General features: G+C 41.3%; 1 protein-coding gene across 1 annotated transcript in view; it reads right to left on the bottom strand.

Annotated features, from left to right (window-relative positions):
• Positions 1-4,786: 4,786 nt before the first annotated feature.
• Positions 4,787-12,448, bottom strand: part of scgn (secretagogin, EF-hand calcium binding protein) — a 59,930-nt gene continuing 52,268 nt past the window's right edge. Inside the window, exons 10-11 of the mRNA XM_072560848.1 lie at positions 8,485-8,553; positions 4,787-5,780 (exon numbers count right to left, since the gene is read on the bottom strand). Coding sequence (XP_072416949.1) covers positions 5,652-5,780; positions 8,485-8,553 — 198 coding nt within the window. The 3' untranslated portion in view covers positions 4,787-5,651. The remainder of the gene's footprint in view (positions 5,781-8,484; positions 8,554-12,448) is intronic.

Genomic DNA, 12,448 nt, shown 5'->3' with positions numbered 1-12,448 from the left:
TTGATTGAGGGAGGTTGTTCATAAGTAACGAGGTAGTTGGGAAGTGAGATAACAAGAGTTCAAAGACAGTATGTTCCTGCTAGTGTAAAGGGCAAGGCTGGTTGGGGTAGGGAATGCTAGATGCCTAGAGAAGTTGAGGCTCTGGTTCAGAATAAGAAGGAAATATATGTCAGATATAGACAGCAGGAATTGAGTCAATCCCTAGAAGAGTATAAAGGCAGTAGGAGTATACTTAAGGGAGATCAGGACGGCAGAAAGGGAACATGAGATATATTTGGCAAATATAGTTAAGGAGAATCCAATGAAATTCTATAAATACATTAAGGGCAAAAGAGTAATTTAGGAGAGAATAGGGTCCCGTAAAGATTAACATGGCCATTTGTGTGCAATTGCAAGAGATAGGTGAGACGCTAACTGAATATTTCAAGTCAGTATCTACTTTGGAGAAAGATATAGAAACCAGGGAACTTGGAAAAATAAATAATGATGTCATGAAAAGAGTTCATTGTCCAGAAGAGGAGATGTTGGAGATCTTAAAACACGTAGAGGTTGATAAATCGTCAGTACCTGATCAGATGCTTCTCAGAACTTTGTGGGAAGCTAGGGAAGAGATTGCCGGGCCCTTTGTTGAGATATTTATATCATCAACATCCATGTGTAAAGTGCCAGAAGACTGGAGGTTGACTAATGTAGTGCCATTGTTTAAGAAAGGCTGTAAGGAAAAGCCAGGGAACTATAGACCGGTGGGTCTTACGTCAGTGATGGATAAGTTGCTAGAAGGAATTCTGAGGGACAGGATTTACATGCATTTGGAAAGGCATTGACTGATTAGGGATAGTCGACATGGCTTTGTGCATAGGAAATTGTGTCTCACCTAACCTGACTAAGTGTATTTAAGAGGTGACTAAGAAGATTGAAGAAGGAAGAACGGTAGATTCGGTTTATTTGGATATAAGCAAAACATTCAACAAGGTTCCTCATGCTGGACTAGTTAGTAAGGTTAGATCAAATTGGATCCAGGGGAGCTAGCCAATTGAATATAAAATTGGTTTGATGGTAGGAGACAGAGGGTGGTAGTGGAGGGTTGCTTTTCAGACTGGAGGGCTGTGGCCACCGGTGTGCCAGAGGGTCAGTGTTGGTCTCTTGCTTTTCATCATTTACAGAAATGATTTGGATGTGAATATAGGGGGTTTTGGTTAAAAAGTTTGCAGATGTCATCAAAATAGGTGGTGTAGTTGACAATGAAGAAGGTTATCACAGAGTACAGCAGGACCTTGAACATATGGGCTAATGGGCTAAAGACTGGCAGATGGAATTTAATTTAGATAAATATGAAATGTTTCATTTTGGAAAAGCAAATCAGGGCAGCATTTAATGGCAGGGCCCTGGAGAGTGTTGTCAAACAAAGAGATGAGGGGGACATTCCCTTGAAAAGGAATTTGCAGGTAGACAGGGAGGTGAAGGTAGCATTTGGCAATCTCACCTTCATTGATCAGAACATGGAATATAGGAGTTGGGATGTGATGTTGAGACTGTAGAGGACATTTGGTGGGGCTACATTTAGAGTACTGCATACAATTCTGCTTGCCCTTGTCAAGGAAGAATGTTGATAAACTTGATAGGATGCAGAAAAGATTTATAAGAATGTTGCCAGGACTGGAGGGTTTGGGTTATGGGGAAAGGGTGAATAAGCTGGAGCTTATCAGAGGCTGAAGGTTTACTTTATAAAGGTTTATAAATCATGAGGAGCATGGATAGGATCTTTTTCCTAGGGTGAGGGAATCCAAAACTGGAGGGTATAGGTTTAAGGTAAGGTGGAAAAATTTAAGCAGGACCTGAAGGGTAAGTGAGTTTTGAGAAGATTTGTAGCTTAGGTTGAACTTCTGGAGGTAGGTTTGCTCACTGAGCTGGAAGGTTCGTTGTCAGTCGTTTTGTCACCAAACTAGGTAATATCATCAGTGATCCTCTGGATGAATCACTGATGATGTAGCCTGCTTTCTATTTATATATTTGGGTTTCCTTGGGTTGGTGATATCATTTCCTAGACCACATGTCATTTCCTGCTGAATGATAAATGGGAGGGAGGACTCTCCTGTTCCTTGGATGCTGTCTGATCGGCTGTGCTTTTCCAACACCACATGTTTTGACTATCACAGTAGAAAAATTTCTGCATCATATGACTTGCATGTACAATGGCATTTTTTTTTGCATTGTGTGTCCACAGGGGCACTGTGATGGAAATGCAGGGATAAAGTAACGAGTTCTTCACAGACCACACGGGAGAAAAATGGCTGTTGAGATTCTCTCTTGCATGCATCTTTCTTCATTTTCCTCAACCTCTTCATACTTCTGCTTACTGTATAGCTGATGGCAATTAGATTAGATTAGATTACTTACAGTGTGGAAACAGGCCCTTCGGCCCAACAAGTCCACACCGCCCCGCCGAAGCGCAACCCACCCATACGCCTACATCTACCCCTTACCTAACACTACGGGTAATTTAGCATGGCCAATCCACCTGACCTGCACATCTTTGGACTATAGGAGGAAACCGGAGCACCCGGATGAAACCCACGCATTTTTGTGACTCAGGATCTGACAGTTGTCCAGCATCTTGAATCTTGATACCAAATCTTGAGTACGTAGTGCTCTTTTAGAGTAGTACAGACAACAAAAGTGCTTCAGCTCCCAAAGATCTGCTCTGATACCTTTCTCATGGCAGCTTGGATTTCATTGTATCCATGGTATCTTGTTTGTGTTTGTTGCACTGTCCCCCGCTGTGGTTCATCGAGTGACTCAAATGCAATGACCTGCATGATTTGATTCCTTTGTTCAAACAGCAGTGAGACATTAAGGGAGTGAATTTCAACATAGTGCAAAATCGAAATTGGTACTCGCAAAGCAGTATTTATGCTGTCTATTACACCCTAAACCATAGTGAAGCCAGTTAAAATGAATGCTTAATCTGCTGAACTCTCCCTGTGAGAATGAAATTTAGTTGCCTCTTTTTGAACTAAAAGCGCAGTGACCTACTGTATGCAATCTTATTTCAATGGCAAACAAAGCTGTTGCAAAATATTTCCAATTGCTATCTGTGTGGAGACAGATGTACAAAATTTCATCGTTACAGGCTTTGACAGCTACTGGCAAAACAAACCTGGACCCAGTCAAGATGTCTCATATACAAAGTTCCGATGGGAGAATTGCTTCCTGCATAACCTGGGTCAATATGAGCTCCTTACCCCCTCCTCCATCTGCACCTTGTTCATTTGTTCATTCTCCAAATCATGCTGTATGTCATGAGAAATGCCTACAGGGATATTCATGTCTGAGAGAAACTAACTTGTGGAGATGTCTTCAGCACGCACTCCACTGCTCTAACCATATACAGAGGAACCTTGATTATCCGAACAAGATGGGCAGGCTATTTCATTCAGATAATTAATTATTCGGTCAATTGATTCAATGCCTCTCCTCTGGGGCTCAGAGTTTTCTGAAGTTTCCTTTTTTCCTCCCTCTGCCTGCCTTACTCCCTCTCTCTATCTTCAGGGTTTGTTTCTGAGTAGAAACACACTTGTGTGTAAGGGACCTGCAGCATTGCTGAAGCCTCCCACATCCCACTCCCCCCCCTTCCCCCAATCAGTTCAATGGGAGTGACAGAGCAAGCACTTGCTCAGTCCACTCCCCATCCACTCCCCACACACCACATGCAAGGCTCCACCCCACCCCAATCCAGAATAAATCAAGCAGTATGTAATCTGAAGGTTGATGATCTCTTGAAAAAAGGTTGTCTTTATGCTGTTTAAAGCATATTAGTTGGAAAAGGCTAAGAGAGGAATGGGATTTTCTCTTGCCTAGTGATGTGGGCAGGTTGAAGAAAGTGCTATTAATTTGTGGCTGGCACTTCCAGATAAACACACCCTCCCCCCAACCTTTTCATCTCAACATTTATTTCTGGACAAAGGGGTCTGTGGACAACCTTCTCAACCTTGTCATCATTTAAAGCCCTGGCCGCTGAGAGCTTCAGCTCATGACTGGCCCCATTAACTGCCTCTTGGTAGGTGAGAGATTTGGGCTGTTTCCCAGGCAGAGCACACTGGGTTGGAGGTAGGAGAGAGGCTTCCATTTGCCCCATTCTGGAGGCAGATGGCAGGTAGCAGAGTGTTGCTGAATACCTCTTTCCTTGCTCGCCTACGCCACTCCCAAGATTTCTCTCCTAAGAGAATCCACTCCCTACTTGTCATTGCAGGCCTTCATGGCTGCACAGCCCAAGCCTCTAGCAACTCTCTCCAGCTCCCCAAGGATCCCAGTCTCTGATTTACTGGCAGATTCTGGTGACATGGCACTCAGTGATAAGCAGAGAAGACTGCCAGCCAGCTTTTCAGTCACTGACTGCAACTTGATTGGATTGGTTTCCTCCCTGGTGAGGGTGAGGGTCAGTTGTGCCTGAAGATGCCCACCCTCATTTAGTGCAGAGTTCACTTAACCTCAGTCTTGGAGCTCTAAAATGGCAGCACCAATGCAAACTCCCTGTTGCTGCTGAGTGACATAATGACTCGTTTGCTATGCAAACCTTTCGTGAACTTTCACTTCACCTTCACCAATCCAGTGGTAGGATTCACTGCACAAGTGTGCTCACTCACATTGCAGATGTTCTTTTGGAGTTTTGACAGCGCATGTATAACCCCAAAAGGTTGCTAATGAATATCTTTTCTCATCTGTAGAAATGGTTTTTCTTCATAGATAAGGACAAAGAAAATGAATTAAAATATTTCCAAGCATCAACTCCATTTGACTATCACTATAATAGTTTATTATTCTCCAATATCATAGATTTCATAGCAATAATGTAATATGATGAGACAGTTAAAACAAACAGAGCAAATTTTAATGCAAAACTATAATAATCACCCTAACTACTTGATGAAAACAGAACATTATATTCCAATTAATTCTTCTGGTAAAGTCAGATGAGTTGCAAGTAAAATAAGCAGAAATTCAGCAGTCACCATTGGTATGCTAACAGACTGACTATAACTGCAGCTTTCACTGGCAGCATATCAAACGCTTCTTAATGTATTACTGAGTGCAAATTGGTATTGTAACTGTAGGATGACTGATGTTCTGAGAGGCACTACTGGATATCACTGCCTGATGCATATGTCCTTTACCTTTTCTTAAAATATTCTTAATATTTCACAAATAATTTATTTTTGGGAGTGCACACTTACTTTTATTCTTAATTGCACAAGTAGGCCAACTGAATTCACATAAACATTCTGTCAAAATGCACAGACAGTGCTTTCCATCTAAGATGTGAAAATGTTTGGGTGGAGTTTGATCTCTGTATATCCACACTCCAATTATGGTCTGCTGTAATCTTTCGATTTACATCAATGTTGAAATGAAAGCCTAAAGTCAAACCTTTGCATGCAATTTCAAAAGCCCCGAGCCATAAATTTTTTTAAATATAAGTTTTGAATTGCCCTTTTGGAGAATTAACTTATCACACCCGCCTCTCCTTTTACACTAGTAATACTTTGGTGCTTCTATGATCGTGGGTAGTGCTGCCTGTATAAGTGTGATGTTAAATGTTTGACAGGAAAGATTACATTCTGTGACAGTGTGAAGTACTCCATTGCATGGTTGTCTCATTGGTTTAATTTCAGTCCGAGACAGAGCGCAAGCTCTGACTTCTGGATTTTTCCATCCTTGTTTACGTCGCAGTGGCGCAAGAGAATTTCACGGAACTTGTCCAGGTCAACTCCAGTAATACTCGACTGAACAAAACAAGAAAAAAGATGAGTTTATTATAAGAGTAACAATGCTATCATGATTTCAATGCCTTATAAGCGCTTTAATTATAAACACTTCTGTTAGTATGCTGAGGAGGTTCCCATCCATAACAGGCAGGGGGTTCCTTACAGTCTTATTGTAAAAAAAATGCATAACTTCAACACTATTTTATGTCAATCAAGCTACAGCAAATTTCAACCAGATATGATGATTATCCAGGTTGCTAAGTGTTGTGTTGAATTTGGCAGTAAGTTTAAAAGGAACTTTTAGCAAATTGATTCAGATGTTGGAAGGCCATTTTTGCAATATCGTTATTCATTTTCTCTAGCTGACTCAGGTTCTTTGTGAACCTGTGTCAATTGGTATAATTGTGCCAGCATCAATGGGCTCAGTCCAAGGGAAATCCCCTACTTGACAAGCTTGATAAGTTGCATGAGACACAGAGTGTGTTGGTATCTAGCAATCCATATCGGAAGACAGTGTGATTCCACCTTATCATGGCAACAGATTAGTGCATGTATTCTCAGAGGAAAATTTGACAGCGAACCTTTAGTTCATGAATGATGATCACATGCCACACCACCTCCTATCAAAATTTGATTGACTGTCCAAAGTAGAATTAATCATCTTTGCAAGTTATGTTGGATCAAATTGGTAGGGACTGTGGAGAACTATTTGCAGAGTCTACATATACAGAAAGCCAGATCCTGAATATTCCCGAAAGGAGCGACACATTTGCCCTCCCACCAGGCTATCCATTTGGTTAGTAAAAACCCAAAAGAACTGCGGATGCTGCAAATCAGAATCAAAACCAGAAATTGCTGGAAAATCTCAGCAGGTCCAGCAGCATCTGTGGAGAGAAATCAGAGTTAGCGTTTGAGATCCAGTAACTCTTTGTCAGAACTCCTTTTGGTTAAGTTGTAGGTAGAAGACAGCCACAGATTGTCAATGGCCTCCTGTGGCTGAGATCGGCAGTATCTTTGCATCACTAAGTTCCTTAGTCATTTTTCAGTCTCATCCAGACCCTTCTTACTCCTTAATAATATTGTAGCTTTAAAAGAGAATTCTGGCAAAAAAAATACTTTGCAAAGTTGACCCAGATTATAATCTAAACATTATTTAAAGTTGAACTAATTCTAAAATGGAATAAAGTTTATTTTTAAACCAATCTGAGAGGGTGAATGCAATATTCAGAGCTGATGACAGCTGCTTCCTTTCTCAGTCACAAGCAGTGAATGAATACACTAGCAACGTAAGCATTTATTACATTAGTTAACTTGTAATGCCAGCATTCATTACAATTTGTTTACAATTAAAGCCAGAATTTATTATTAGTTAACCAGCAAGGCCTATATTTATTGCACGAATTCATTAACAAGACCAGTGCTATAGCATCCTTAACTGAGGCTGGTGGTGTGCCTTTTTCTTGAACTGCTAGTTTGTGAGATGACAGTGCACCTACAATGTCTGGTATCACCAATGTACATCTTATCACATTTATAACTGGTGTGTTAACTGCCAATGAAATTGTTGTTAATTTAGTATTAATAACATTTCCTCCTTTCCTGCAAAACCCTTGAAATGTTGCTTGGCCCTTCTGAAGTCATGAAGTATTGATTGTTTGAGGCTTTCATCTCAAGACACTGAGATTTGCATAAAAGCAACTATACACTCTTATGTTGCTATATCAGGTCAGTTCATGAAATTTCAGTTAATATTGTTCAAGGTATTTTTGAAAACAAAATTTGTAAAAGCTAAAGTCACCATCACCCTAGGGGACCACAGGGCTACTCTGTCTGAAAGATGGTGACTAACAGTGAAGTTAATCTGAGGGTCACCATGCCTCAGGTTATGGAATGGGTTGAGAAGATATAATCTTCATGACAATTTTAGCTGGTGTGGAAATTGAACCTATGCTATTGACATCACTCTGCATTGCAAATCTATCTACATGCTGAAATGTGGAGATTTAAGCCTGATGATCTTTGGAATACCTCACTGCAGATATATCTGACTAATCACTGGAGAAGAAGTAACATGTATTCACTGCATACATGCCCTTTCTCCAGTAACTGATTAGTTCTACTTTTGTTAGTGCACAATATATTAGATTTGGAGACGCCAGTATTGGACTGGGGGGTACAAAGTTAAAAATCACAGAACACCACGTTACAATCCAATAGTATATACTCCACAACCACCTGATGAAGGAGCAGCATTCCAAAAGTTAATGTTTCCAAATAAACCTAACCTGGTGTTCTGTGATGGCCTTCTTATGCACTAATATACTTATCTTGTTGATGAATTAACGTAATAAGTACCAGCCTTGTTAGTGAACTAATGTAAAACATTACTAGATAACTAATGTAAAAAAAAACCTTACCTTACTGGTAAACTGAATTCTTCAAGAACTAATGTAAGAGACTTTTTCTCAAAAATCAGACTTTGATGCGTAATTTGAATAATCTTTCTCAAATGCCTCAGGAATGAATACTTATTATTTTATCCGATTTATAAAGGACTAGAGAAGTACTGAAAGGAGGAAATACTGCTTTCCTTTTTATTATACTATCAATACTCTAATAGTGAGGAATTGAAATTGAAATTTTGATTGATGTGAGCAGCTATATGTTTTAAACAGATTTTTATTAAAAAATGAAATATTAATTCACTTTGCTGTAAACTCACCTTCACCAACTCCATCATATCCTTAACAAATCCATCTACCTCAGGACCTTCCAGAGCTCCTGTTTTACTCTACAATAAAGCAAACAGTTGGGAATCAACAAAAAGGTTTGGTGATAATGTATTACTTCCCAAAAGGTCAGATAAAGTTCAGATAAAGGAGGCTTTGCAGTTCATTCGATCATATCCTTCTGGAATACCATCCATTACCTTTTCAGAAAGTGTTCAGAAATACACACTAGTACAACCTACTCAAGCTGTTTTATCATGCTTCTTTTTACAAAACAGTAACTTTGCTTATTTATGGCTCTGACTTAATAATTGGCAGTCAGAAACCAGATTCACAGCAGAATGATATATCTAGATTCAGTAGCGTGTTTGTGGGGAGGGCTTTAGCCAATAGCCTATCCACGGTCTTCTCTCAATACAGGTGAAAGAGTTTTAACAAACACTTCCACACTGCCATGGTGATGACCACAGCTGATGACCTGTCAGGAAACAGACATCTATCTATTAGATGTCAGCAAGTCACCAGACTGATTTCATTCTAATTCCTCTTTGCTGGTCCATTGGGCAGCACTTTTAACCAAGTGAACCCACTTGCAAGATTGGGGATGGTGGGAATGTCGCCTGTAGGGTGGTACAGCTGATGTAGAATGTAAGGGAAGTGGGCTTTGCTGTGATTGTTTAGTCTCATTCGCAAGTCTCCCAACCAGTTGTATAGTTTAGGAATGTTGATGGCCCACTCATGTGAATGGAAAGATTTAAATTTAAAGGGATTCTAACAAGAATATGTGTAGCTACATTCTAGAGTTATTCAAGAGTGAGAGACAAAAGGGAGAACAGGTCCAGGAATGAAATGCCAGGCTACCTTAAGCACAATCCCCAATTCTGTGTACCCTTGCTCTATCTTCATTCCATGGCCCATCATCACTTCCCTGCTGCCAAAGAGCTGCAAAACACTCTGCTGAGGTGCTGTATAGCCATGGGAAGGCCTTCCTCTATCCTACTGTAGACCACGGGTGTGGGGAAGCAAGTGTTTAATTGTCTGCCATATCTGATTCGCCATGGACATGAATATTAGTGTCAATTTGAGACTCAATGTCACTCAAGTTGGTGGCAGATTGCTCCAATCTTTCTCCAAAGGTTAACAATATCATTGGAAAAATGAGAAAGAGAAATAAGTGGCTGCAAGGTTTTGTTGTTCTGGGGGAGGGGGTTCCCAGGAGAATGCAGGGGCAGTCAGAGTTTGAGGGTTGACACCTGAAAGGGGTTTGACAATCATGTTTCCTGAATTCCTAAGGTCATTGAGCTTCTTTTAACCTGGACCTGCTTCAATCTTCAGGAACTAACATATCTCTGCAGCCCTCACAGCCCACAGAGAAAATCCCAGTGATCTTATTGAAACAGAAAACATTCTGAGAGAATTGACACTGTGAACGCTGGAAGGCTATTTCTCTTTGTAAGGGAGTTTAGGAGAATATTGATGGGCTTATCGGTGAAAAATGGAATCCAATCCAATCCAGAACAAACAAGGCAAGGGAATACATAGAATCATGGAGATGTATAGCACAGAAACAGACCCCTCAGTCCAACTCGTCCATGCTGACCACGTATCTTAAATAAATCTAGTCCCATTTGCCAGCATTTGGCCCATATCCCTCTAAACCCTTCATTTTCTTATATCCATCCAGATGCCTTTTACATGTTGTATTTGTACCAGCCTTCATCACTTCCTCTGGCAGCTCATTCCATACACACACCACCCTCTGTGTGAAGAATTTGCCCCTTAGGTCCCTTTTAAATCTCTTCCGTCTCACCCTAAACCTATGCCTCAAGTTTTGGACTCCCCCACCCCAGGGAAAATACCTTGCCTATTTATTCTATCCATGCCCCTTATGATTTTAAAAGGTTGCCCCTCAGCCTCCAATGCTCCAGTGAATATAGCCCCATTCTATTTGGTGTCCCACTATTCGCTCAAACCTTCCAACCCTGGCAACATCCTTGTAAATCTTTTCTGAACCCTTTCAAGTTTCGCAACATCCTTCCTATAGCAGGGAGACCAGAATTACACACAATATTCCAAAAGTGGCCTAATCAATGTCCTGTACAGCCGCAACATGACCTCCCAACTCCTATACTCAATGCTCTGACCAATAAAGGAAAGCATACCAAACGCCGCCTTCACTATCCTATCTACCTATGACTCCACTTTCAAGGAGCTATGAACCTGCACTCCAAGGTCTTTTTGTTCAGCAACACTCCCCAGGACCTTATCATTAAATATATAAGTCCTGCCCTGATTGGCCTTTCCAAAATGCAGTATCTCACATTTATCTAAATTTAACTCCATCTGCCACTCATTGGCCCATCAGCCCAGCTGATCAAGCTCATTGTACTCTGAGGTAATCTTCTTCACTGTCCACTACTCCTTCAATTTTGTTGTCAACTAAAAACATACTAACCATACCTCCTATGTTCACATCCAAATCGTTTATATAAATGACAAAAAGCAATGGATTCAGCACAATCCTTGTCACACACCGCTGGTCACAGGCCTCCAGTTTGAAAAACGAGGAGCAGTAGGACGCTGGGGAGCACTGAGGATCAGTGTGAATGCCCATCAGTCCCATATGACAGCAGAACAGGTCGATAAAAAGGTGAAGGATACATGTGGGATACTTGTCTATATTATCATAGAGTTATGTTGGACCTACATAAAATGTTGGTTAGACCACAAGCTGAGTACTATGCACAGTTCTGGAATCCACATTATAGGAGGGAGGTGATACCACTGGAGAAAGTGCATTGGAGATTTACCAGGATGTTGTCTAGGCTGGAGAATTTCAGTTTTGAAGGAGGTTTGTACAGAATGGAGTTGTTTTCCTTGAGGGGTGACAATGATTGAGATATATAAAATTATGAGGAGCATTAACAGAGTAGATGGAAAGAAAGGTTTTTCCCCTTGGTGGAGGGAGCAATGGTCAGGGGCATTAATTGAAGATAAGGGGCAGGTGATTTAGAGTGAATGTGAGGGAAAACTATTTTCACCCAGAGGGTGGTGGGAATTGAGACTCATGCCCATAAGGTGTTAACGGACGGCCAATAACCTCATAACATTAAAGTAGTATTTATATGTGCACTTGCAATGCCAAGGCAAACAATGCTATGGGCCAAGTATTGGAAATTAGGATTAGAATAGCTAAGTGCCTATTTTTGACAGGTTCAGATTCAATGGACTAAAGGCCATCCAAACCATATTTGTGCTGTAGATCTCTATGACTCCATGATGTTTCTGAATGGTGGGCGAATGGCCTATTCCTGCTCCTATTTCTGGTGTTTTCATGATGTAAAAGTGGCAACTCATCAGCACATAGCAAGATCCTATGAATAATGAACATGATTAGAGGTGTCATATGTTAGGTATTGATTAAAATTGATTAGATTTCTTTCAGCATAGAAGCAGGCCCTTCAGCCCAACAAGTCCCCACCGATCCTCCGAAGAGTAACCCACCCAGACCCATTCCCATACCCTATATTTACCCCTGACTAATGCACTTAACATTATTGGCAATTTAGCATGGCCAATTCACCTGACCTGCACATCTTTGGATTGTGGGGAGGAAACCGGAGCACCCGGAGGAAACCCACGCAGACACAGGGAGAATGTGCAAACTCCACATAGACAGTCGCCCAAGGCGGGACTTGAACCCAGTTCCCTGGCGCTGTGAGGCAGCAGTGCTAACCACTGAGCCACCATGCCGCCCTTTTTTAACACTACGGGCAATTTAGCATGGCCAATTCACCTGACCTGCACATGTTTGGACTGTTGGAGGAAACCAGAGCACCAGGAGGAAACCCACACAGACACAGGGAGAATGTGCAAACTCCACACAGTCAGTCACCCGAGGGACCCTGGTGCTGTGAGGCAGAAGTGCTACCCACTGAGCCACCGTGCCACCCCAAA

Source organism: Chiloscyllium punctatum, chromosome 41, assembly GCF_047496795.1.
Source record: "Chiloscyllium punctatum isolate Juve2018m chromosome 41, sChiPun1.3, whole genome shotgun sequence".
NCBI classification, from domain to species: Eukaryota; Metazoa; Chordata; class Chondrichthyes; order Orectolobiformes; family Hemiscylliidae; genus Chiloscyllium; species Chiloscyllium punctatum.
The sequence above is the reverse complement of the archived record's forward strand: the minus strand, read 5'-3'. Positions and strand labels throughout refer to the sequence as shown.